The following is a 26,842-nucleotide window of genomic DNA, read 5'->3' on the forward strand; positions in this document are numbered from 1 at the left end:
GTAATCTTGAGTGTAATTTGTTGCTCATTATTCTCTGCCACTACTGCATCAAATTCAGCTGACCATAAGACCTAGATTTTTCCATTACAATTTGCATAACAGCCTTCGAAACCCAAACCTCTTCTATATTTGTCTATTTGCTCTACTTTAACAAATGGTTCTTGTATAGCTATGATATGAATTTTATGAAGACCTGTTAAAAATTTTAACCTTTCAAAAGCCCCCCGGACTTTACTCCTCTAATATTCCAAATGATTGTGCTAATCATTAAGAACATCAGAAGAAACTTCAACACTTTGAGTTGCTTTCCCCATAGCCCTTGTGATCGGGCGAGGCTTTGGCATGCCTTTGTGGCCTTCATGTTTACTTTTGCAAATATTCCTTGGAAATAAGTTTCCTGTATCGATGAGCTCCTTCCTCTGTTGTGAAACAACATCCTCCATCATCCCACCTTTCTATGAAGTTTTAGGTGCAAAAGCTTCAATAAGAGCCTCTTCATATGAAGAATTACATTCTTCATATTTGTACTCCGGAATATCTTCAGTTTCACTCTCTTGTTCTTCTCCATAATCAGAATTATAATCACTAGAATCCTTTACCTTGTCATTAATTATCCTATCAGCAGCAACATCTAGTTTCGGAATAACCACATGAAGTGGAACATTCGCAGCAGGACTAGGATTCCATAGTTGGACCTCCAAGTTAATAGCTTGTATTTCAGTTGTCTTAGAAGATCTAGGCTTTAATGTTTCAGAATTTTTCTTGTTAGAACTAGATGGTATCCTTTGCTTAGCTGAAGCATCGAACTTGCTCACCACTTTCCTTGATTCATCATTCTCTTGATGTTCATGTGTCTCTTCTTCCACTTCTTGTTGCTGAAAAGAGTTTGAAATAGGAACATGACTGTATGTGATGTTGGGGATATTAGATCCGCACATTCTGAACTATGTTGTCTTCATTAATCTTTCCCTCTGCACTAGCCTCTACCACTACAACATTATTCTTTTGTATAAGCTTTTCAAAAACTTCCTTAGCTTGTTCAATTTTCTGTTATTGACAATTACTAGCAGATGGTCTTGCAACCATTGCATCTTGTCTTTCCTCCGTAGCTTGGTTCTAATCCCTTGCTGCATTATCTGTCTGTTCATCACTTTCTTCTTCTGTATAGTTGCTCATTTATTACCAACAGATAGTTGATGAACCTGAGGTAATTTCTTGTTTGCCAGTTGAGAGAGCTTAGGTATATCACTGGTAGATGCAATTACCACTTTGTGATTGCCCATATTATTAGGAATAACATTCTGCTTGGCAGAGATTATATCTGTATTAGCTACAACTTTAGGATTAACACTTGTTGATGCTTTGTTAGACATAATATTGTCTCCAACTAGCTTCTTGTTATCTTTTTTGTTGGGTGCTAAGCATACCTCCTCCACATGACCTTGATGTCTACAAGCATAATAGTAATCCGGAACAAAGTTATATTCAATATTTTGCCAGAATCCACCCTTCTCCTCTCCTCCTTCCTTCTTGGTACCCACCCAAATTGAATCTCGCCTCTGTATGGCCAAGTCAATATCAACCATAACTTTTGCGAAATTTGGCCTCGATTTAACATCCGTAGCTTTATCAATTTTTAGAAGAGTTCCAATTGGGGACGTGATCCGGAACAGTGCATCCCAATTGTAGTAATGCCATTTAAGGCCAGGTAGTGATATCCAAATAGGAGCCAAAGAGGTCTCCTCTTCTGGATTAAAATCTATGGTCCAAGTGACCATTCTCATGAAACATCCCAATACCCAGAGATTCCTTCTAGAATAGATATTAACATAATCTTCCTTAATCGAAAAATCCATAAAAATATGTTTAGAGTTACAATGGCTAATTTTCACAGTACCTATAAGTGGAAACCTAGTGTTGAAATCCCTTCTGATATCATCTAAGGATAGTTTTCCATGAGAGAATTTCCCAACATTAGTAAACCTACAAGCTTTAGCCAATTCTTCCTCCTCTTGTGGTGAAAAGAAAATAGCTTGTTTTCCTTTTTGTAGCTCTGGTGGTCTGAAATTGAGCTTTGTCTTCAATGTCGGAACAGCCACTGTAGCAACGTACGAGGTATTCTGGCTGTGGTTGGTATTGGAATTACTAGGTGGATCATCTAGGTGTTTACCGGAAGACCGTAGCTGGCATCCAATTGGTAGCGCGTTCATCTCGAAGAAACGATATTTAGATTGAATTTTAGGGGCGCGTGAGGCGCGTTGATGTTGGGCATTGTGCCATCTTCACCTTATATCACTAACAGGATATATAAGGCATGAATGACCAATACGAAGAAATTAGTGTTACAAAATTCAAAGCTGTGGAGTACTGAATAGGACCATCATAAAAGTCACAATAATAATAACAACTCAATAATAGATTATACCATTAAATCACATGTTTAGTCAGAAATTGAATCTTGAGAAAATGATTGAATTACCTATCAAATACTTTTTTTTCTGTTGGTTTACACTTTACATTTCAAAACTAAAGTAATGAAGACGACAATAGTTTATAAACCACACAAATGCAGTACTAAATATGCCAAAGAATGTAAAATAGTAGTAATAATCAAATGGGTGCGTGACAAAACGCATACTCCATCACATATTGGCACTCTTCCGTTCTTTAATCTTGTTCCAACAAAAAAGAATATCACAGTTATTGTATTGGCCAAAATCTGTCTCGAGGAGATTCAACATGAAGTGGTATTACGAAAAGTAAATTTGCCGAGGTCGATTAGTAAATGGCAGGGCTCAAAGCCGAGCAATCAATAACGACTGAAGTCAAGTATTAGGGGCAGTAGTAATGGCTAGTTTTGTAATAGGATCTTTAGGAAAATATCCCATCGAATATTCTCTGTACTTGTACTTTTAGGGTTAATTGGAGGTATGTCCCATATAAATAGAGAGGGAGATAAGGTGAATGGGAGGCAAGATTCTCCGATAAGAACACTCTTTGAAAAGAAGACTTGCTCCCTAGATAAAATACAAACATTATCTTTCTAAAGAGATTCGTTTGTCTATTATTCAACACTTTTTTATCAAATCCAAGAATAGTTCCAATATTCTAGTAATTATCTATCACTCATCATTGTCACAAGGAAGAATCATCCACCTCATTTAATATTGGGTGAATCATTCTCCTTATTTACTTTAATGTCATTTATTGTGATTTATTGTTCAACATTCTTCGACCATTAATCATCTTGAAATATTGAATGTACACTGCATTTAATCTCCTACCAACGTTGTTCTACGTTATTTGTGTTAACCGGTTACAAATCTGAGATTATTATCACTAGCTAGGTTTAACCCCTCGTTACATAAAATTAATTAGTTTAATCAAGGGTTTACACTTTTTGGTCAAACAATTTGGCGTCGTCTGTGGGGATTTCCTAGTTAAGATTTTAGTTTTTTCCAGATCTATAATGGGCACACTTCACAAAAAAAATGGGGAAAAACAAATAACACAAAACCCCTACTTTCTTGTACACACTGATCTGACATGACAGGTAATGGAGAAGAAAGGATGAAGGCAGTGGCCGACCTCACCACTAACCTCTTAAACACCATCAATGAGATTTCCAAAACCGAAGGCGAAGATGTAACGGGTAATGCCTCTCCCAGACGAAGTGGCTCGCCCCTCCCTCATGGCAGCATCACAACATCCCGCGATAAAGGGGCTTCCACTTCCACAACGAAAGAGGCGCCACCAGAAGTGAAGAAACTACTTGAGGCTTGGCTGACAAACACGCTGACCAGCATCCTCAACAAGCCCGCCCAAGAGACAACAAGAGAAAATGCAAAGACTTGCATTACACAAGCAACGGCCGAGCAACATGGCCCTTCCCCTCCAGTAACAGGTATCACTCACAATGTTAATAATGCTGGTGACGATACCCTCACAGATATTCCGAGGAAGATGGAAGAAATGGAAAATGAAAACAAATGCTGCGATACCAAATGAGAGAGCACCAAGAAAGAGTCAACAAAATATCGGGTGCCCTAAAACTCTTGCCACAAAGAGATGTCGGTCGGTTCGTTGAGCAACCCTATAGTGATGAAGCCGCCCCACACGCCATATCCAAGACCTTCAAGATGCCACCATACCTGAAAATATACGATGGCACGACCGACCCCTAAGACCATGTGACTCACTATGTCATTACGGTAAAGGGCAACGATCTCTCTAAGGAACAAGTGTCTTCCATCTTATTGAAGAATTTCGGCGAAACCCTCACCGGAGGAGCATTAACTTGGTATTCAAAGCTGCCTGCGCGCTCTATCGAAACATTCGAAGAGATGGCCGATAAGTTCGTAACGGCCCATGCCAGAGCTACAAAGGCGGAGTCAAGAGTAAACGATACATTTGCCATCAAACAATCACCTGGAGAGGGGCTGAGGGACTTCCTCACTTGATTCAACCGAGTGAGGATGACCTTGCCAAATATATCAGAAGGCATGGTTGTAGCATCTTTCCAAAATGGACTGAACAAGAACGGTTCGAGGGTGATGAGAAAATTATTAAGTCGGCTCATGAAATATCCCCCAATCACTTGGGATGAAATACACAACACCTATTGTGCCGAAGTCTATGCCGACGAAGACGACCTGAATGGGCCAACCATCGGTTGACCTCGGTACAGGCCAAATCTGGGAAAGATCGAAGAAACGATGCCAGGAGGGATCTAGCAGCTCCACGACCCAATTGAGAAAGGCATCAGCCATATGTCAGGTGCGTCATCATGCCCTGATCTCGCCACGAAGAAGGCCCATTTAGGCCAAGGACAGGGACTCACCGGAATGAGAAAGGTATGCCCTTCTTTACTATCTGCTCACAATTTTTTTGTCTCGCCTTCAAAAATAGTCTACGCGTTGGAGAAGCTCTGACCAAAAGTGAAATGGCTGCAAAAGATGAGGTCAGACCCAAGCACCAGGAAGTCAAACACCCTCTACGAATTCCATCAAGAGCGAGGTCAAAAAACCGAGGATTGCATCGCTCTAAGGTAGGAGGTCGTGGACATGCTTCACCAAGGATACCTCAAAGAATTGTAGAGTGACCGAGGGAGAACCAACTTTGCCCGAGGACGTGAACAACACCAGGGACCACCGAAACCACCCTCACCAAATCGCACCATTCAAATGATCATCGGAGGCAGCGACGATGTCTCGATCAACAGCGTAAAATTCACCACAATCCACAAGCTCAAACGGTCGATCACTCATGAACGGTATGACGAACTCGAATAAAGTATCATCTTTGATAAGTCAGATACCCACGGTTTAGTTTTCCCTCACTATGATGCCCTTGTTATTACTTTAAGAATTCTAAACTAGAAGCAAGACGCATTATGGTGGACGATGGGAGCGGCGCGTGCATTATCCACCCCCGAGTACTTGCACAAATGAAACTCGAGGATAAAATAGTGTCATGCTGCATCACAATAACAGGTTTTAACAATGCAGTTGAACGAAAGTCCGGGGAAATAATGCTTCCCGTCCTAGCCGGCGATGTCACCCTGGAAACCACATTCCACATCATGGACTAGGATACGGCGTACAACGCCATAATAGGTCGACCCTGGCTACACGTCATGAAGGCCATCCCTTCCAGCTTGTACCAAGTTATCAAATTCCCTACCCCATGGGGGGTGTTCAGCATACGAGGAGAGCAGTGCACATCTCGAGAATGCTATCGCATCGCCCAAGATTGCATGTATACCCAACAAATGAAGGGCAAAACAAAAGATGCTTAGCAATTACAGTGTGGAGGTCAAGCTGTAACGAAAGAGCAGACGTCATCAGAGATCCTGAAATAATAGAGGCCACGGGATCAACTGTAAAGGACCTCGACCCCGTCCAAATTGATGATAACGACCACAGTAAGAAAGCCTACATCAGATGCAAGATTCTGAAACCAGGTAAATTCCGTCAATTATTAACTAATAACGCAAACTTGTTTGCTTTTTCCATGCAGACATGCCAGGTATCCTGAAGGAGGTCGCGACATACCCATTCTACCCCCCGGTAAATCAGGTTAGGCGGAAGTTCAATTCTGCAATAAATGATGTAGTCCGCGAGGAGGTCAAAAAATTGCTGGAAAATGGCTCCATCAGGGAATCAAAATACCCTCAATGGGTCGCCAACGTGGTCATGGTGAAAAAGAAGAACGAAAAATGGCGGATGTGCGTAGACATTACATATTTAAACAAAGCTTGCCCAAAAGATTCATTATTGCTACCTCATATCGACCAGCTCATTGACGCAACGGCAGAGCACGAATTGCTGAGCTTCTTGGATGCCTACTCGGGCTATAATCAGATCCTCATAGAAGAGGAGGACCAGGAGAAGACCAACTTCATCACCCACCAAGGAACGTACTGCTACAGAGTGATGCCTTTCGGACTGAAAAATGCGGGGGCGACGTACCAAAGGTTGGTGACCAAAATGTTCAAATACCAACTAGGCAAGACCATGGAGGTCTACATAGATGATATGTTAGTCAAATTCAAAAGGAAAGAAGATCACATCGACCATCTGAAAGAAGCCTTCGATATACTCAGGCGGTATAGGATGAAGCTGAATCCTGAAAAGTGTACATTCAGCGTGACCTCAGGAAAATTCTTGGGCTTCCTAGTATCACAGAGAGGCATAGAGATCAACCCCAACCAAATCAAAGCCATAGAATGAATACCATAACACTTAACCAGCAAAAAACAGGTCCAGAGGCTCACCGACCGCATCGCCGCCCTGTGAGATTTATCTCACGATCGTCTGACAGATGCCATAAGTTTTTCAGCGTACTCAAGAAGAACAACAGCCTCCAGTGGACTTCCGAGTGCGTTCAAGCCCTGAAAGAGTTAAAGGCTTATCTATCATCACCGGTGTTGCTGTCCAAAGCAGAACCCGGTGAACGCCTTCTCGTCTATATTGCCATATCTGAAGTAGCAGTGAGTGTAGTCCTGGTCCGAGAAGATAAAGGATTAAGGCTAGCACTCAAGTACGGGGTGAGACGGGTCATCCTACACTGCGACTCTCAACTCGTCGTCAACCAACTTACAAGGTTTTTCCAGATTAAAGAGCAAAGGTTGCAAAAATACCAGACTGAGATTTGCAAATTACTACCCGAGTTTGAGGAGTGCCAGCTCGACCAGGTCCCTAGAGCACAAAACATCGAAGTAGACGGCCTCGCCAAATTAGAGGCGACCACTAAAAGCATAACCAGAGAAGGAAACGTGGTCACCCTCCTCCACTCGTCGATAGATCAAACCGAGGTAAGGACTATAAATCTAACTTGGGACTGCAGAAACCGTATTATTACATACTTTGCAGGATAGTGTACTCCAAGATGATAAAAAGGAAGCCAAGAAGCTTCGGATGCAAGCGACCAGGACAACATCATTCACAACGATCTATACAAGAGGATGGACAGCGCCCTCCTAGCAAAATGCTTAGGCCCGAATCAAACGCAGTGCGTCCTAGAGGAAGTCCACTAAGTCCATTGCGGGACTTATTCCGGAAATCGAGCTCTGGTCAGATGCCTCATACGGGTAGGTTACTCCTAGCCTGCTATGAAAAAAGAGGTCGTAGACTTCGTGAAAAAATACGAGCAATGCCAAATATATGCCCCAATGAGGCAATGATACATCAAGCGGGCGAGCACCTCCACTCGGTCACTTCCCCTTGGCCTTTCATCAAGTGTGAAATGGACATCGTCGGCCCCCTCCCCGTGGGGAGAGGTAACGTACATTTTCTTTTGGTTTTAACTGACTATTTTTCTAAATGGGTAGAAGTAGGAGAATTCGCCCAGATACGCGAACATGAAGTGATCGTCTTCATATGGAAACACATTGTGTGTTGCTTCGGCCTTCCCAAAGAGATCAGTTGCGACAACGGACCCCAATTTACTGGGGAAAAGGTCGCCAAAAGTTTTGAGAAATAGTATATCAAAAGAATACTCTCCACCCCATATCACCCTGTGGGCAACGGGCAAGCGGAATCCTCCAATAAATCAATACGGAACATCATTAAGAAAAACCTAGAGGACGCTAAGGGACTATGGCCAGAGCTATTACCAGAAGTACTCTAGGCCTACCACACAACGCCAAAGACGAGCACAGGAGAGATGCCCTACTCATTAGTTTATGGGATTGATGCGGTAATACCAATCGAAGTCGGAGAGCCCAGTTTAAGATATTCCCATGAGAGCGATCGAGAAACGACGAAAGCAGAAGGTAGGAGCTCGACGAAGTCGAAGAATAGAGATATATGGCCTACATAAGGACGATCGCCAAAAACAGCAGGCAGAGCGCTACTATAACAAAAAGTCCAAGATCAGACCACTCAAAGTCGGGGACTACGTGCTCAAGGCCAAAACACAAGCAAGCAAAAACCCGCAGGAAGAAAAACTAGGAACGAATTGGGACGGCCCATACAAAATTACGGTAGCAGCAAACAAATAGTCATTTCAACTAGAAACAATAAAAGGAAAACTGCTACCAAACAACTAGAATGTCGCCCACCTTAAGTACTTCAACATTTAAGAATAAGCGTCCTCCAAGTCGTACTCTTTTTCCCTCACTTGCGTTTTGTCCCAATTGGGTTTTCTCAAGGAGGTTTTTAACGAGGCGACAAGGGGGACACTTCAAGTCGGCGTATAGACAGAAAAAGGCACCGGATGGTCAATTCATTGCCCCACCTCTCGACATGTCTCCAGGTTGCCCATTGAAGGGACTAGATAGACTAGGACTGGAATGATAGCCCGAAAAATATGTAAATTCCTCCAAATATAAGAACAAAACACAAATGTATGTCCGCCCATGTTTCCGCCAGAGCAACATTGCCTCAACATCTATTCGGCCCCCGGCCATCATTAATTTTTGAAGTTACATTCGACCTCGCTCGAATTAACCACGGGTTACATTCGACCGCGTTCGAGTTAACACCCATACGCCCCCCGTCCATGGTTAAGTTTAAGTTATATTCAACTAGCTCAAATTAACTACGGGTTACATTTTGACCTCGTTCGAATTAATACCCATACGGCCCCCGGCCATTGTTAAGTTTAAGTTACATTCGACCTCGCTCGAATTAACTAATTCGATCTCGTTCAAGTTAACACTTACTGCCCTAAGTTTAAGTTACATTCGACCTCGCTCGAATTAACTACGAGTTACATTTTGACCTCATTAGAATTAACACCCATACGGCCCCCGGCCATGGTTAAGTTTAAGTTACATTCGACCTCGCTCGAATTAACTATGGGTTACATTTCGACCTCGTTCGAATTAAAATCCATACGGCCCCCACCATTGTTAAGTTTAAGTTATGTTTGACCTCACTCGAATTAACTAATTTGACCTCGTTCGAGTTAACACTTACTGGCCCCTGGCCATAACCAAAACTAAATTCGATATTCGACTTCGTTCAACACACATAAACCAAGTTTCTACGACTAAAGCGGCCAAACGGCAGAACAAAAGAAATAAGCATACATGCCCGAACAGAAGAAAATAACATTTCATACTTCAAATATATTCCTTACAAGGGCTAATACAGACGCCCGCAAAAGTATACACAAAATTTACAAACAAAAAGAAGAATAATTACTCGTCACCTGACCTAGAAGCACCATCTCCACCATCGTCGTCGCCATCGGCATACTCATCCTCGTGCCAGGAGTCCTGCTCAATCCCAGCCACATCTTCCTGACTATCATCGGCCTCTAGGGTAGCAGGATCATAGCCGCAAGCGACTCGAGCTGCACACGCTTTAGTACGAGCATTCTCAAAGTCGGCTTCAAGAACTTTCCCTACCGTCATCAAACTTTTAAATATATCTAGCTGGGCCTCTGCGTGGATCCATTTCTCATATAAATCTCACGGAAAATCAGGGAAAGCAGAAGCGTGAGAGGAGGATGGCTGAGCCGATAATTGTTCCTTCCTAGCCTCGAGAACGACGACTTGGTCGCCAAGTCTAGAAACCTCTCTTTCTAGCTCCCCTATCCTCTTATCAAGCCGCTCTTCACTGAGTTTAGCCGTCTCTAAATCGTTTGCCCGCTCAGATCGAAGAACGCGGATCACAGCCTCTATTTTTGTCGAAGCCGCCAGCCGAGCCAACTCGGCCTTCTCCAAGTCGGTTGTCTTCTCGGAGACCTCGCCATTCAAGTCATCGTCCCTGACCAAACATTGCTCGAGCTCAGCCTGCAGAGAGATCACTTGGGCCTGAAGGTCCGTACATTGGGCCTCAACGCCCATGCTCACCTCGAGCTCCTCTTCTTTGTCCCTCAACGCCCCTTCAAGGATGTTGCACTTGCTGATGACTCTCACTAACTCGTCATCTTTCTGCTTTAGCTCGTCCCTAATAGCTTGGAAGTTGCCACTCTCGCCAAACTGCCTACAGATCTCACAATGTTTATTACGGTATTCATGGTACTTCCTCTCCATCTTCTTGAAAATAGTTTTGCGCCTCTTCTCTTGGCGAGCGCTCTCAATCTCCAAGATAATGGTCTGAAAAGAAAAAACAAAAAGAGGAAGAAAATCAGTAATAAAAAAAAAGTGTACAAGGCACGGAAACTAGAAAGGTCGAAAAACTTACCCTAAGGGCGAGGCCGGCTATGCCCGTCGATAGGGCGACATCGTTCAACATCTCGAGGGTATTGCCCTCCGTATCAGAGCAAAGAGGACCTAAGGAAGGAACCACGTCTTCCATGTTCACCAGCAGGTCCCGATCCATAGGGACCACGATGGTATGAGTGGACCTTTCCAAACTTACTTCCACTCGAGTGGACCCCTCGCTCAACATACGCACCTCATCGACTTCAATGTCAGAGCCGGATTCATAGCCTTCCTCGGCAACACCCTTATCTATCCCCTCAGCCGACGAAGGAACGTTAACCGGTCTCGAGAACGATGGCTAATCTCTCAGCACGGTACCAGCAACCTCAACAGGCGATCCGCCAACTTTAACCTCAGCCTCAGGCAAAGGTATACTTTCCATGGCCCCCATTGACAGCGGAACTCCAGATGACGGATCCGCATCACTTTCAAATGCAGTAGTGGTCGGCCCACAATCGCCCCTTGTAGAATCCACTGCTCGAATTGTTCTGTCGCCAATTGGGAGAGAAGAGATGCATCAAGTGATGAAGGGTCACCCCGACCCCGGCTAACTCCGCATACTTCGAGATCATACTGATGAGTTTATAGATGTAGGGGGAAAGATGAGCCGGGCAAACTCTGTAATACCGGCAGAACTCCTTGGCTTGGCCAAGGGGAAGATATGGAAAGAATAACCTACATGGAAGGGGTATGCATAGAAGGCGTAGTACCCAGGGTGGTGTATTTGCACTACATCATGCCCTGCATGGACTAGGTCTATATAAGCGGGAATTTTGAATTTAGCCCTAAACCCGGCAAGGGCCACCTTTTTCATCAACGACTCCGAGATATCGGGGTCGTCCTCAGGCATCTTCAAGAAGTCAGACCTAGTCTTCTCACTACAGTGAATTATTTCCTCTACCATAGGGAAGCTGTCATCCTTAGCAACGATGGCCGCCCCATCATCATGGGAAGGCACGCGCACTGCCAAGGGAACAGGATCAGACACTCCCCCAGAACTAGAAGATGCATTAACCATCTTTGTTTGTTTATATGTGAAGAAGATACAAGCACGAAAGAATCGTGAGTAGCAGAGGTCACCAGAATCGGTGAAAACAGGGATACGAGAGCAAAGGTAACGAGAGCAGAAACTCTGAATGAAGAAGGAAGAAAGAGATATAGGGATTTAATATTTGTGAAGACAAAGGATAAAGCAAAGGGTCTTATATCCCTATTTATAAGAATTCGGGCATCAATATCGAGAAAATAAACTGCCAATGCCCTGCGCAACTATCGAAACTATAGAGGAACGGGAAATGATGCAATACATCGGGAAAACGCGTAATAATAACGTATGATATCGTGACGTCACTCAGAATCGACGTGGCCATAGGTTACGACTCACAAAGTGCCACGTTGCCATCTCGTCAAGAACATTACTACTCGACCTGCTCGCCTAAATCTCCCAGCCGTGACTAGTAGAGTCCGCTCATCGAGGTCGTCTGAGAGTCGGCCTCAATAAGCGGAGGAACTAACTGTATTGGCCAAAATCTGCCTCAATAAGCGGAGGAACTAACTGTATTTGCCAAAATCTGCCTCAAGGAGATTCGACATGAAGTGGTATTACGAAAAGTAAATTGGCCGAGGTCGATTAGTAAACGGCAGGGCTCAAAGCCGAGCAATCAATAACGGCTGAGGTCAAGTATTAGGGGCAGTAGTAACGGCTAGTTTTGTAATAGGATCTTTAGGAGAATATCTCATTGAATATTCTCTGTACTTGTACTTTTAAGGTTAACTAGAGGTATGTCCCATATAAATAGAGAGGGAGATAAGGTGAATGGGAGGCAAGATTCTCTGATAAGAACACTCTTTGAAAAGAAGACTTGCTCCCTAGATAAAATACAAACACTATCTTTCTAAAGAGATTTGATTGTCTATTATTCCACACTTTTTTATCAAATCCAAGAATAGTTCCAATATTCTAGTATTTATCTATCACTCATCGTTGTGAGAAGGAAGAATCATCCACCTCATTTAATATTGGGTGAATCATTCTCCTTATTTACTTTAATGTCATTTATTGTGATTTATTGCTCAACATTCTCCAATCATTAATCATCTTGAAACATTAAATGTATACCGCATTTAATCTCCTACCAACACTGTTCTACGTTATTTGTGTTAACCGGTTACAAATCTGAGATTATTATCACTAGTTAGGTTTAACCTCTCATTACATAAAATTAATTAGTTTAATCAAGGGTTTACACTTTTTAGTCAAATAGTTATATGTTTAGAAACTATTTTAAATGCTCCATTTTATTTTGAATGACACGTATTTATAATCATTGAAATATCGCAAATTCTATTGACGATTTTTGTATTAGCCAGAAATCCCTTTTATTTCTTACGGTCCGCGTATCCAATACCATCATATAAAATGTGATGCATAAACTACTAATACTATAATTAGTTAGAGTACTATTTTCTTCTTTCTTTTCTTCTTTGTCCTAATTCATCCAATTTAGTGGTAATAAAAAATTAGTCATAGTTATTCACGCCATTTTCATTCCCATTTAATGGAAGCCGTACAACAAAGCAACTGTATCCCACCCACTCTAATAAGTAAAAGTCTACCACCACCATTTCGTGATATGACCATTATTTTCTGAAGAACGCACTCACTCACTACTCACTTCTTTGAAGATGCAAGATTGCTCCATTCAAAGATGGACTCACAATTTAAATGCAGTTGATTCGATTTTTAATATTAAATTCATTATACTTTTGAAATTATAAGTTCAAAAGTTAAAAGTTATATATTTATATTTTGTATTAAAAAATATTGGGTTAAGTTAAAGTATTGAACGCAGTAATTATAGGCTCCCTCTGCCACTGGTTGTAAGCAATAGATGCACGTACTGTTCTTGTTTATGTCTTGGACTCTATTGTTGAAAATTGCTGGGCAAGTATATCCCAAAAATGCTAAAACCAATCGTATATTCACTTGATCTTTTCACTCAACTCTCTTGAGTAAGTCTCCAAATGTAGCTAAGTGCTCTTCGCATCCATTAACTTTGGGCGCCGAATGTTTCTTCCTTTGTAATTTTGCGGCCCTAACAAGCTTGTAAATAGGCTTACTATATCTTTGGGTAACAAGCTTGTAATTGAAAATAAGTTATTGTTATGGAGTTTCAAATTTTATAAGTGAAACTCTAAGATAGAGCCAAAAAGTGGCCAGCGAATGCTATTTCTACTATCTCTTCACTTCATAATGCAACTCATCCACACTATTGGTTGAGATACGTAATGCATGGCTGTAGTTGGGTTCAAGCACAAGGCTTTTATTGGTTGATATATGGGCTAGGGCGGCACAAAAATTTAAATTCACATGGACACTACATTGGTAGGCCTGAAATAAGCCCATCATAAGAATCTCTAAAGTTTAACTAATTAATGATGTTGGGATTAATAGAACTCATTTTTGATATCATATTGTATTGTATTGTTTGGTTGATGTAACGTTTGCGTAAACTGTATTTTTTGTTATCATTTAATACTAACATTTCTTTTTATTTGGTTTGACTGTAAATTAGCTGCTCAATCGAAGAGAAGATAAGTATCTGGATTTAAATCATGCTAATGCCCGGTGCCCCCTAATCTCATAGAATCCAATGACCAACATACACTGCAACTATATATATATATATATACTCGTAAGACCGAATGGCCAATATGAATAAATTAGTATTGCAAATTAACTTCATAGTACTGAAGAGGAGACCATAATAGAAGTCACAATAATAGCAATGCAACAATAGAATATAGCATAAAATTACATGTTTAGTCAGAAGTTAACATGCTTTCATTTCAATCCAAAGCCAAATAACACCATGCTTTAAGTCTCCTACTACTACTTCTAGCTATTCCATCTTCTACTAAGTATACCATTAATATAATGTACAATTCTTTGCTTGAAAGTTACCTTAAAGAGAATTTTAACTCTATATAACCCATGATCTTCTCCTCCATTCTTCATTCATGATCTCTATTACTAATCAAACACAAATGGCTTCATTCTCTTTTTCCAAGTTGTCATTTCTCGCCTTGTTTTCTATATTATCTCTCGTGGCATGCACAACGTTTGCTCGCGATTTTTCCATCGTGGGATATTCCCCCGATGACTTGAATAGCATCGATAACCTTATCAATCTCTTCGAATCGTGGATGGAGAAACACAGCAAGATTTATGAGAGCATCGAAGAGAAGTTGCATAGGTTTGAGATTTTCAGAGACAATTTGAAACACATTGATGAGAGGAATAAGATGGTTAGTAACTATTGGCTTGGTTTGAATGAGTTTGCTGATCTGAGCCATGACGAGTTCAAGAAGATGTATCTAGGACTCCAAGTTCAACATGAGAGATCAGAATCCTCCACACAAGAATTCACCTATAGAGATTTTGTGGATTTGCCTAAGTCTATTGATTGGAGAAAGAAAGGTGCTGTGACTAATGTCAAGAACCAGGGCTCATGTGGTACGTACTGTCATTTTTAGCGTTAACATATTTAACGGCATTTGAGTCATTTTAACCGAAAAAGTATTTTTTTGACTTAATATATCAATTGCTTATTTTCATATTAAAAAATATAATGTCATTTTACCCAAATAAAAGTGCTAATCATCATTTTTTTGTTTACTAGACTCATCAACTACTTATTTTCATATTCAACACTTTTATCCAATAAATAACTATTATATATTTATAAAATCAGTTTTGGCACCTCACAAGTATTTTTCAGCAATTTATTCTTAAAAGCTATACTCCCTTTATTCAACAAAGCCAAACGCAAGGGTCTCCTTTGTCCGAGCGGGGAGTTTCCCTTTGATGAAAAATTACACTGTATAGATAGGTTAAATAATTTTATATATATATATATATATATTATATGTTGAATTGCATTGAAAGGTATAAATTAGATTTTGACTCCTCTTATCAGAAAAAATTTCTTGTATCATTTATTCATTTATAACAAGAAAGGTACTACTTTCCTTCATGAAGGCCTTTTCCCAAAAAAAAAAAAGAAAAAAAGAAAGGGGCTGCTGAATGAAAAATGTGGAGTACTACTGCAGGTAGTTGCTGGGCATTTTCAACGGTAGCAGCAGTAGAGGGCATAAACCAAATAAGGACAAGGAATTTGACGTCCTTATCTGAACAAGAACTCATCGACTGTGACACAAAATATAACAGTGGTTGCAATGGGGGCCTTATGGATTATGCTTTTCAATTTATTGTCTCTCAAGGTGGTCTTCACAAGGAGGATGACTATCCTTATCTCATGGAGGAAGGCACTTGTGATGAAAAGAGGGTAAGTCAATATTCTAAACATGGTGATCTGTCCAAACTTTGGTAGACAGAGTTATCTGATACTTGTAGAATTAGTTGAGGTGTACGCAAACTGGCTTGGACACCACGATTATCCCCGAAAAAAACATGTAGTCTTGGTAGGAAGAATAATGGTACTCAATTCCAAGTGCGTTATTCATGAACAACCTATTGGGTATTTCAATAAATATGAAAGAAGAAGCCACATCGTCGAGACATAATATATAGTATGTAATTAAAAGTATGTTCTCTCCACCATTTAAGCTTTAAGTCTTTAAGAGAACTGCCCGTGTAGAAGACATAATTAAATTGAATGTTATATGTTGATCAGGATGAATCTGAAGTGGTGACAATTGATGGTTACCGTGATGTGCCAGCGAATGACGAACAAAGTCTATTGAAAGCTCTTGCAAACCAACCTTTGAGTGTGGCCATTGAGGCTTCTGGCAGAGATTTTCAATTCTACAGTGGGGTAAAGTCTCTTCTCGTCTCCCTTTTACCCTTTCTCTTTTCCACATCCAGCTTCTCTCTACATTTTCCTTCACGATTATCTCAAATCCTAGCTTTTTTTCTTTTGAAAGATATTTTTTATTCTCCAATTAAACACTATATTTTCCATGAAAATGACTTCTTAGTGATAAAGAGAAGTCTTGACATTGCTTGTAATCAATGCAGAGTGAATACTATGAAAGCTCTTGATTATTGCTTATAACACTGAAAGAATACTATTGAAATATATTGGTAGGGTGTGTTTGATGGGCATTGTGGAAGTGCATTGGATCATGGAGTGGCAGCAGTTGGATATGGATCCACAAAGGGGACAGACTATATCATTGTCAAGAACTCTTGGGGTCCCAAATGGGGAGAGAAAGGTTTCATTAGGATGAAGAGAAACACAGGCAAGCCTGCAGGAATCTGTGGAATCAACAAGATGGCTTCTTTCCCTATCAAAAAGAAATGATAATTTGTTCTGAATGTTGTTTTCTTTGTAATGTATAGCATTTTGTCGTCTTTGATTAATAAAGTATCAATATAATGTGCTCATTTAACAAATCATTGCTTTCTTTATTTCTTTAAGATTCAATAGTCCTACTTTTAGTATTCTCGTAGACTGTAGTTTATAATTGGAAAATTTGAGAATTTCTTGTAGCAGAAAAGGAATTGAACCAAAAAATAGGACATGATAATATATAAACCAAGACTTAGGTTGAAGACAGATAATTTTGAAAGTCGTTCCTAGATTTAAATCCTAGCATTACATCCAGTGATAACAGCACATTACAAGAGCTGAAATAGAACAAGAAAATCAAACCACGTCCTACGCTTAAAACAAAACAAGTAAGCTAAATTAACAAGACAGAAAATGCAGAATACCTAGCATCAGCAAACTACCACTTCTCACCACTACATGTTCAAAGCAAAAAGTGTCTCTGGTACTTATTTCTGCACAGCTACAATTACACCGACTAAATTACAACGAGCCCTCTGACTCCCCAGTGAATTAATTGTTTCTGCCTCCACAATTGGTCAAGAAAGAGAGCAGAAAAAGCTCATCTCCAAGGCATGCTCGACATCCCTTGCAGGTTATTATTGGTGCATACTGGAGCGCTCTGATTAAGGGGGCTGCCTGGGCCGCCAGATGATTCACTAAGAGTTCCACGTGATGGCGAGCTACTGGCCCCCATCATACCACCAGGATTGGCATTCACGGGAGCAGGTGACGCTTCAAAATGGTTTGCTGATTTCAACTCTTTTCGGCCATCTGCAATGAAGCTACCAACGATAACCTGGAACAGAAGCCATTTAATTGATGCCTGCTTTGTAAATAAAATATGTGCCACATATCATTCTTAACACACATAAGACCTAGATAAACAAATGGTAATTTTAGCACAAGACCCCAGCCATTCACCTCTGTGATTATTAGGTCCTAGTCATAGCCATTCACCTCTGTGATTATTATGTCCTAGTCATACCTTTGTGTGCACTTTTTAAAAACAATTACTGATATGGTAAACCTTACACACAACTCGAAAAGTCAAGATAACTAGTGACAAAATAACTCAAAGAGTAGGGATAATCCTTTTTTCTTAATCACCCCCCCCCCCCCCCATAACCCAACCCACCGAAGGCCAAAAAAAAAGAAGGGATGATGCTTCTAGCGTGCTGCACTCAGTTAGAGGAATCGAGGAGGGTGAGGGTTTGGGAATTAAGGAGTTTCCATTAACAGGATACTACATATTTTACTTAATCGAAGCAACTAAAAGATACTAAATGTATATAAACAGCATACTGCACGCATTCTGTTTTTTCTTCTTTTCTTCTGCTCCCCAATTAACACAGATACAGCAACAGTGCTTAATGATAAATGATTAAAAGATAGTTTGCATGCCACAGAAAGTAATCTTTGACACTATGAGAAGGCAAACCTGGACTGGTGATGCAGCAGTTAGAACGCCCGCCACACAACCACCGAAAATCCGTCCATCAGATCCAGCTAATGATAGACTTAATCCACCTGTTCTGCTCCGTTGACCGCCAATTTCAGACAGCAGAAATGAACCAGATAGAGATAATATGTCAAACCGTCCCTACAGGAGGAAAAGGTCAGAAAAGCACTCAACGTGATGTAATAACGCAAGGATAGACAATCCAAAAAGAGCGATTCAGAAGAGAAGATTTTTATCAGCAGATCTCTGAATTCTAGAAGAGACAACCAACTAATTTCAGGCACAGAATGAAATTGAAATCAAAAGAATTAAGATTAAACTAGTAAGATGTTATATCTCTCCAGTAAAATGATTAAAAATTAACTTTTCTCTTTCATCATAGAAAAGCATAGAAAAGCACCACGATCTATTGAGGCTTTAAGCGCAAAGCACAATTAAAGTGTGACCTTTAGTTAAAAAGGCACTAATAATTACAAATATAAAAGATATATAAAAGTAATGCAAGAAAAACTATGAACACATACATTAATTATTTGGACAAAAGACTTGAAAATTTATAATTAGCTGAAATATGTGGGAAAAAAACATGCCAAATAAATCCAAAAACTATTTTAAAGTTTTAAGTTAGATATTAAGATGTGATTTAATGAAAGCAAGTTTAAGATTTTAGCGACCAGTTTTATTACAAAAACACTTTTTCCTAATTCCTGATCACTAAAAGTTCATTCATAACGTTTTCTAAACAATTGATAAATATCACTTACGCCAACTTTATCTATTGATGTCCTCGTAAAGACAGTGCATGGGCGATGAGACATATGTATTATTACCTTGGACTCTACACTAAAGCGTCTTCTAGGTGAGGAGTAGCGCCCAACATGGGTTTCAACTACTTTCGCTTAAGAGCACCTCGAGAGTGTCTTTACCAACACTAGATACAAAATCATGCATGCTATGCTATGAGTTAATACAAATGCGTAGCAAATTTTCACGTATAAAGATATATCTCAGTTGATATACCTGAAAATAAAAAACTTGAGTACTTGTTTTTGCTAGAAGATCACTCGGGCAAATTTTAGAAAGCACCAACTAAACAATTAAAGAAATGAGTGACATAGTCTTAGAATCATTTCATAACCATTTGCAAGCAAAACAAGAAAAGGAAAATTGACCTTGTCAAAAAGAAAAACAAAAAAGGAAAAATTGTTCAGTGGAAGCAGAACTTTCAAGAGGAACTTTAGATCTTTGGAATTCTTAGAAAACAAGTTTCATAGAACGTCAGTTGTACAAATCGAGCAAATTACAGTATAAAGACCTTACACCATTCTCAATCACAAATTAAAAATGTTACACCTCATAAATTCTTTTCCAAAATCGTATTCGTCTGGTTATTTTCTCAAACAAAAGAAACATTAGTTTCCTAACAAACAAATGGAAGAACTTTACCACCAAGGGTTGTGGTGGATGGATGGGATCCTCCACCCTTAACCAGAGGTCTCATATTCGAGCCTTGGACTGGAGAAACCCCTTGTTGGGAGTGCTTCCCTCTTAATGGGCCCTATGAGACGCGAACCAGGGTTAGTCGGATCAGTGGGTTCCGGATACCAGATGTTTAAACAACAAAAACAGGAAATTTAATAAGGACGCGATGTGGAACTTCCATTTTCTTTCTCTATAAAAGTGGAGAGCAACATTTTTTTATCTAGTTGAGTGGAACATGAAATGCTAAAACAAGCAAATATATTCAGAAGTAAACCTCATAGGTCGCAGTTCCACCAGATGTGGCAGCTTGCCTAAGCGTCACATTTGATATTGCACCACTGGCAGACAAGATGCAAACAGCCCTTGGACCATTCTGAGAAAATGACATTATTTTTGATGCCACATCCTGAAAATCAGATAACAAGGATCAGTAATAAAAAATATAGCAACTTAATATCTGCAAAACTATCACAATATATGATATGCAAGTGTCTGGGCATTTGCAAGAATCCAAAGGCAGAACAGGAACTCCAATAGTCAAAACATTAATCACATGAAGATATTTAGATCAGTATCACAAAAGAATTAGCACTATATTTGGTCGGGTGCTAAGAGGAGGGGTTTCAGGGCAACTGGGCAAGTAAAGGAGGGATAAAGGGCATTCCCCTTGTTTGGTTAGAAAATAGAAGAGAGGAAAAGATAAAAGTTAACGAATACGCTACCCCCGATATCAGCTTTTTTAACCCCTCCATAAATGAAAAGAAATGAGAAAGTTTGATGCTTGTTTACTTTCCTTCCACTACCGAACAACTGGAGGAGAGAGTAAATACTGTTAAGTAGTTGCCAAAATTAAATCGTGCCTGAAGCAGAACCACATGCTCTTCTCGTGTAAGAGAATGTTCAACTAATCTAGCATGTCTTTATCATGTTGCTGAATCATCTAAGAAAATTACTTAAAAAGGACAAGAAAGAAAGAAAAATAGTTTCAAATCATGAAGCAACTTGCACTAAAAGAAATCAATATCAAATAAGAAATGTATCCAATTAATCAACGGAGGATATATTCAGGACTCCAAAATTACCTATAGAGCTGAATCAGCAATGTAACCAATTAATCATCAGAGGATATATTTGCAAGAATCACAATTACCTATGAGGTAAAAATTAAAATCAACTGATATTTCTGGTGTTCGGTAATGGCCAAGTTGGCAATTAATATTATCAAATATGATTGTTCACATTTGAGCTTAAGAGCAGTGTCTTCAAAAGACGATGTCCATGGGGCAACTAAGAAGCAAGAAGCTACGTGCATGATTTGAAGCTCACAATTTATCATTAATATGAATTACCTAATATATATGGATTTAATATTTATAACATCAAATTGTAACTTAAATCACTAATTGAGCATCCAGCACACAATAATGACAATGCAAATCCAACAACTTTTCTTTTATGAGGTAAAGGATAATGCAAATTTAACTAAACCAAACATCTTCAAATAATTTCTGCAATGCTTAATTTCAATTACAAAGTTATATCCAACGAATAGACACTTCTCGCTGGATCACGTTGCCCCTCACTGTCTGTAGCGACTGCTTTCCCTAAATGGTTCGCATCATTCCATTTCTTTAAGGGATGAGATGAAATTTAATGACACTGGCTTAAAGTATCTTTTGCCAAAAGTTAATGGATTTGAAACTCAATAAACTTTTACCAAAATTGTTTAAACAATAGAAGGCAAAATCTCTTTTAGACGGGGCTGCTCCTCCCTTAACCAGAGGTCTCGGGTTCGAGACGTGGGTATGTAAAAATCCTTGCTAGGGAGCGCTTCCCCCCGAATGGAGTCCTACCCGGCGCGAATCCGGATATAGTCGGGCTCCAATGCGGGTACCGGACACCAGGTGGGAAACAAAAAAAAAGTCATTTTAATTCAAAGTTATGCTCATTTACTAGGGATGCCATATTTGTAGAAATTCCTTTTTGAAACATATTTTTCACAATTTATTTTTTATATCGGTAATATAAGTCTTGTTACCAAAGTGACTTGCAATCAGTAATTAAGTTTTGGCCATCATCTGAAAGCAGGGGAACCAAAAATAAATAAATAAATAAATAAAAAGAAGACATCATCCAGATATGTGGTCGCTAACATGTTAGTTACTTCTTGAATTCTGTATTGATTGTGCGAAATTTTCAGATTTTAATCAACAATCATCTCAATTTCCTAGTTGTGATAGCAGACAGTTCTTACCGCACTTCCTTTTCCTTACTAATTAGTTTAACACGAGCCAAAAGCTATACTGATTTTGGTACAATTGCTGAAAGATCCATCAATGTCATTTTAAGTGCACTTAATAAGAAAAAAGATCCTCTTTCTCCTTCTTTTGCCCCCTAGCTCCTGGCAATCCATTCAATTTTGTACCTCCTCCCTCAATCATAGTTCAATTCAGCAGATATTATGGAGTTTCCATAAGTCATTGTTGAATTAGAACTTTTATTTTTTGATAACCGAGAAATCTGAGAGGGCCAGTGGCGGTGGTTAATGGGACGGCCCTCTAAAATTAGGAGAATATTTGTTGTGTTAAAATTAAATAATGGTAAGAGCTTGCAAAGAAACTTAAGATATAGAAAAATAAAAATTAAAACGAAAATAACATCAGACTTTGATATTTAACTTTCTGAGGACGTTCTGTCATTGTCATCGGTCCTTCTACCTGTTTAAATTCAGAAGCACAGCATTCCAAGTTATCAATATTGTAAGCTTATGTCAAATTGTTGGCAAGTGATGCAAAGTAAAGACAGGAGTATATTGTTTAATAATCACCGTCCCATTTTTTTGTAAGTACCCTATTGCCTATTTTAAGGACATCATTACTATTTGAAAAGTCAAATATTTGCTTCCTTGAAAACAACTGTTTCAAACTATTTTTTATTAATATTAACTTTTTATAGTAGATCTAAAATGTAAATTTTCCTTTGAAAAAAATAAAGAGAGCAATCTCGGAACTGAGACAGAAAATTACTAGATGAATGAAACATCGTATTTCAGACCTTGTAACTCGTTTTTTGTGATTATCGGAGCACTCAATATGGACTTCTCACTGAGTTCACATAACACACTATATTGAGCATTTTTACCTTTTAAGAATTTTTTCTTTTGGGAGAGGGCAAAAGTTTTGTTCTCTTTTTATTTTGTTCTTTACTGGATTTATTTGGGCAGCATTTCTTTTTAAAAAAATTATTATTATCCACAAAGGGGGGACCACTTACTCTTTTGGGCTTATAAGAAAGAAGGAATATTCCTTTAATAGCAAGTGCCAGCTCTACATTAATAGGCGACTCCAAGGACTTACATAAGGGCCAGAGGTCAACCAGCTTCTCACCTTTCCTAAAGCAAACTCTCAGATATCATGAGAATGAAACTGAATTATCGACAGCGAAACTAAGATAGAGTATTTGTAACCAAACCATAAGAATCCTTGCTATTCCCTCTTAGAATTTCATTAAAACTGAAATGTTCTTCAAGCTAAAGTCAAGATGATCTAAACAACATTCAAAGTAAATACAAAGGTTAAAGAAGTAACCTCTCCAGTTTTCACGGTGATAATATGTGGTGTGAATCCAAATCCTGTCGATCCTGCAATCAGAAAATGACTCTGAGAAGTTCTCTGGATGGTGGTAGATGAAACAATGCGACTAACTGGGAATATTATTATACAGGCAAAGTGCAACATGTACAGGACCTCCCCACAGACCCCCCCACCCCCACCCAAAAAAAAAAAAAGAGAAAGAAAAGGATCGGAAAATCAGCATCTATCTACTGTTACATGTGACCCAAGAGCATTCATGAAAATGCAGATCAATTATTTCAGCGGGACAGAAAATTCTAATATAAATTTAAGAAATGAAGGAATCAGTTCCGTAATTCTTAAATAAAAAATAAAAAAATCTTAAGTCAATAAAAAAAAGGACTCCAATAAATGAAAAAAGGGAACTCTATGAAATTTATATTTACAAGTTACAATACCCAAAAAGAAAATCCAGAGCTATAAAACACCTTTTTCTAAATCTATGAAAAAAAGACATTTTGCATGTTAAATGTTTAGACAGACATAAGGTAAATCATTCAGTAGTAGTTCCTTCTTTAATATTTGCCAAAAGGTGGGAAAAGAAAGATAAAATCAAACATAAAAAAAGACGTACTTGTAATAAGCAGTATACAGAATCTAATCTCAAACATTGCTTAGGTCATCAATAAACTATCAGAGCAGAGAGGGCATATTGGTAAATCCCTCCTTCTGTAAAGATTCTGAAGTCAGTTGGGTGCAGAGCCATTGATCCAAAGATCCAAGTCCAGCTTTCTTTACGTATTAATATATGAGCTTCTGTGTGCATGTCTCCTAACGGCTAACAGATCAAAAATGATCCACTGCTTTGAAAATAAATATTATGACAAACTATGCCTCAGTAGCAAACTAAATACTATTTTTGGACATATATACTCAACATTGAAAGCAAAAAAACAGGTCAAAAAAATGTTTGCCTAAAGAATCTCAGTATCACAAACATTCTATATTCTGCCACACGTGAAAGATGTTGATAAATAAACCAATATCAATATCAACAACTATTAAGAAATGAGTTTAAGTTCTATGTGTTAGGCTGTTAAAAATTTCACACAATCAGATCAGTTGTTAGATAAGTAATCTCCGTAAAAATGATAACTATGCACTGATAGCGTAAAAAAATTACACCACGTTAAAGAAATATACTCCAACCCCACTTGTGGGAATCCAATGGGTTTGCTATTGTTAAGAAAATATACTGGTAGTGTTAGTAAGTTGTATATAACTTAAATGTTTACCAAAAGAATTGTCCATTTGTTGCTTTTTGCTGGAACCAGGGGGTCTCCCTCTAGCTTTCTTCAAAGAAGTAGGCGATGCGGGCCCCGCAGAAAGAGCTTGAGCAGCTGGAAAAGTAACCGGCTCTTGCGGCGACAAGCTGCCAGCGGCGACGGACGGCGAATTCAAACCTAATGCCATGGACCCGTCCGGCCCGTATTTCCTCGGCCTCCCTCTCTTCCGTTTCATCTGCTCCGACGAATTACTGTTCAAATTTTGCGACACCACAGCGCCGGCTGAGACTTCAGCCGGCGGGTACGGCGGCGGCGAAGTTGAAATCGGTGTGAACACTGCCGTACCGTCGCCGCTGTAACCCAAGTGCATCTTCTGATCCACCTGCGTCGTAGCCGGAACACTCGCCGGAGAATTTTGAACACCGGCGACGGTGAAGTGGTCTCTACTCGTCATTAATGTCTCAGATACCGACATTTTTCATCGAAATTGTCACTGTAAAAACGAAATTACAGTTGCAAAGTTAAAACCCTAGAAAAAATCGTCATTTTAAACCCTAACCCTAGAAATTCAACTGAAAACAAACACCAGAAATTTGCTCAAGTAATCAGCTTTGCTTTAAACCCTCCAAATGTTGCAGAATTTTATTCAAAATCTTTAGCAGATCAAGCAAAACAAACTTTTAAAAAAAAAGGTAAATAAAGTACTATTTGTTTTTCCAAAAAAAAAAAAGGTTTGCAGAAAAAAATCTGAAAATTCAAATAAAATAAGAAAGAACATTAATTTTCTTACCGAGAAGAGAAGAGAAAAAGAAATATTTTTAGGGTTAGAGAAGAGCAAAAGAAATTGAAATGGCTTTTTTCTGAGAAATACCTGAGAATAGAGTAATCTTTGGTTTTTCTTTTTATTTCCGTATGTGTTACGACGTTGATTCAAATTAAAAACTAAAATAAAAAGGTGGAAAAAGGGAAAAGGGCAGGTAGAAAAAGGTAAGGCTAAAAACGATCTCGTACAATATAATTATAGATTGCATTTAATTCCAAGACTTTCCTTTTTTTCAAATTCATCAATATGGGCACGTGACCTCTTCCTTCCCATAGTTTTTATGTTGCTTTATTGCTTATTTATATCTATATTTATACTCTATATATATATATATATATATATATATATATATATATATATATATAAAAACACGAAATTCCTTAACGAAATATTGTTCGTCTTTTTTATCCTTTAAAAATTTATTTTACATTAGATATAATTATAATTTAAGTTATCTTCCTAATACGTAGGATATTAAAATCAATTAAAATTTTGGTTATTAAATCTTAACTTATTTGAACTATGTAGAAATTTTTAATATTTAGGACTTTCAAATTCATTAAAATTTACCTTATATAATTTTTTTCTTAATTAAATTAAGTAACAAAACTATAATTCCTTACATCTTTTTGTTTTAATGTGTAATGTCCTACGTGCCTAATCTAATTTCAAATTAGACTTACCACATATATTTGTTTGTGGTAAAATACATTATTGTTTTGTGAGAAATCATAATTGTCGAAATACAAAACTTTAGCTTGTTTTCATTAAAAAGGTCGGTCCACACAAATAGTATCACATCAGTTAATGCAATGCTATGTTTAGGAATAGTATCACATCAGTTAATGCAATGCTATGTTTAGGATTCTTTTATCTAGCTAAATTGTCGTAGAATGACAACTATCTTTAATCTTGAACTTTAAAACTAAAACGGAAAAGGGTCAAAATTGTCCTTGAACTATGCATTATAAAACACATTTGCCCTCCGTTTAAAGTTGGGGCCATTTATACCCTTCTCGTTAATGAAAAGGCCTAAAAATGCCCTTATTGGCTAACGGCTCTAACTGAAAAATTAATTTGGATTTAATTAGCCTTATTAGCATAGAATTGCGACACGTTTCCTAATTAAAATCCCCCAAATCCCCAACCAGGGCCCATCTGTTTTACCCACTCTCCTCTTATTTTTTACTACCTTTTAACCTAGGGA

General features: G+C 38.8%; 4 protein-coding genes across 7 annotated transcripts; 1 reads left to right on the top strand and 3 right to left on the bottom strand.

The window, feature by feature from the left end:
- Positions 1 to 455: 455 nt before the first annotated feature.
- On the bottom strand, positions 456 to 2,210 carry LOC138903133 (uncharacterized). The gene is made up of 3 exons (XM_070191051.1): positions 1,203 to 2,210; positions 937 to 1,047; positions 456 to 875 (listed from the first exon to the last, which is right to left on the bottom strand). The coding sequence occupies exons 1-3, from the start codon at positions 2,208 to 2,210 to the stop codon at positions 456 to 458; spliced, it is 1,539 nt and encodes a 512-aa protein (XP_070047152.1).
- Positions 2,211 to 9,919: 7,709 nt separating this feature from the next.
- LOC138903134 (spindle pole body component 110-like) lies at positions 9,920 to 10,751 on the bottom strand. The gene is made up of 2 exons (XM_070191052.1): positions 10,638 to 10,751; positions 9,920 to 10,549 (listed from the first exon to the last, which is right to left on the bottom strand). Exons 1-2 carry the CDS (start codon positions 10,749 to 10,751, stop codon positions 9,920 to 9,922), a joined length of 744 nt encoding a protein of 247 aa, XP_070047153.1.
- A 3,920-nt stretch (positions 10,752 to 14,671) lies between these two features.
- Positions 14,672 to 17,075, top strand: LOC104112371 (cysteine protease XCP1-like). The gene is made up of 4 exons (XM_009622261.4): positions 14,672 to 15,173; positions 15,770 to 16,005; positions 16,354 to 16,494; positions 16,768 to 17,075. Exons 1-4 carry the CDS (start codon positions 14,678 to 14,680, stop codon positions 16,981 to 16,983), a joined length of 1,089 nt encoding a protein of 362 aa, XP_009620556.1. The 5' UTR covers positions 14,672 to 14,677; the 3' UTR covers positions 16,984 to 17,075.
- A 108-nt stretch (positions 17,076 to 17,183) lies between these two features.
- On the bottom strand, positions 17,184 to 25,830 carry LOC104112372 (AT-hook motif nuclear-localized protein 10-like). Of its 4 annotated transcripts, none has more exons than XM_018776407.3 (6): positions 25,684 to 25,830; positions 24,810 to 25,305; positions 23,542 to 23,594; positions 20,229 to 20,360; positions 18,452 to 18,613; positions 17,184 to 17,809 (listed from the first exon to the last, which is right to left on the bottom strand). In XM_018776407.3, exons 2-6 carry the CDS (start codon positions 25,285 to 25,287, stop codon positions 17,573 to 17,575), a joined length of 1,062 nt encoding a protein of 353 aa, XP_018631923.1. In that variant the 5' UTR covers positions 25,288 to 25,305; positions 25,684 to 25,830; the 3' UTR covers positions 17,184 to 17,572. The 4 variants fall into 4 exon arrangements, with proteins under 4 accessions (XP_018631923.1, XP_070048349.1, XP_018631922.1 ...); XM_070192248.1 differs by having other exon boundaries at positions 24,822 to 25,305; positions 25,684 to 25,829; XM_018776406.3 differs by having other exon boundaries at positions 25,603 to 25,746.
- Between the last annotated feature and the right edge of the window lie 1,012 nt (positions 25,831 to 26,842).

This window comes from Nicotiana tomentosiformis, chromosome 12 (assembly GCF_000390325.3).
Source record: "Nicotiana tomentosiformis chromosome 12, ASM39032v3, whole genome shotgun sequence".
NCBI lineage: Eukaryota > Viridiplantae > Streptophyta > Magnoliopsida > Solanales > Solanaceae > Nicotiana > Nicotiana tomentosiformis.

Coding starts and splice junctions, on each gene's coding strand:
- LOC138903133 (XM_070191051.1), bottom strand. CDS start 2,210: ATGAACGCGCTACCAATTGGATGCCAGCTACGGTCTTCCGGTAAACAC. Junction 1,048..1,202: donor CAAACAAGAAATTACCTCAG/GTTCATCAACTA, acceptor TGTCAATAACAG/AAAATTGAACAAGCTAAGGA. Junction 876..936: donor AAGACAACATAGTTCAGAAT/GTGCGGATCTAA, acceptor AACTCTTTTCAG/CAACAAGAAGTGGAAGAAGA.
- LOC138903134 (XM_070191052.1), bottom strand. CDS start 10,751: ATGGAAGACGTGGTTCCTTCCTTAGGTCCTCTTTGCTCTGATACGGAG. Junction 10,550..10,637: donor TAGCCGGCCTCGCCCTTAGG/GTAAGTTTTTCG, acceptor TTTTCTTTTCAG/ACCATTATCTTGGAGATTGA.
- LOC104112371 (XM_009622261.4), top strand. CDS start 14,678: ATGATCTCTATTACTAATCAAACACAAATGGCTTCATTCTCTTTTTCC. Junction 15,174..15,769: donor CAAGAACCAGGGCTCATGTG/GTACGTACTGTC, acceptor GTACTACTGCAG/GTAGTTGCTGGGCATTTTCA. Junction 16,006..16,353: donor GCACTTGTGATGAAAAGAGG/GTAAGTCAATAT, acceptor TATGTTGATCAG/GATGAATCTGAAGTGGTGAC.
- LOC104112372 (XM_018776407.3), bottom strand. CDS start 25,287: ATGTCGGTATCTGAGACATTAATGACGAGTAGAGACCACTTCACCGTC. Junction 20,361..23,541: donor TCACCGTGAAAACTGGAGAG/GTTACTTCTTTA, acceptor TCTGATTTTCAG/GATGTGGCATCAAAAATAAT. Junction 18,614..20,228: donor GTGGAACTGCGACCTATGAG/GTTTACTTCTGA, acceptor TTCCTCCTGTAG/GGACGGTTTGACATATTATC.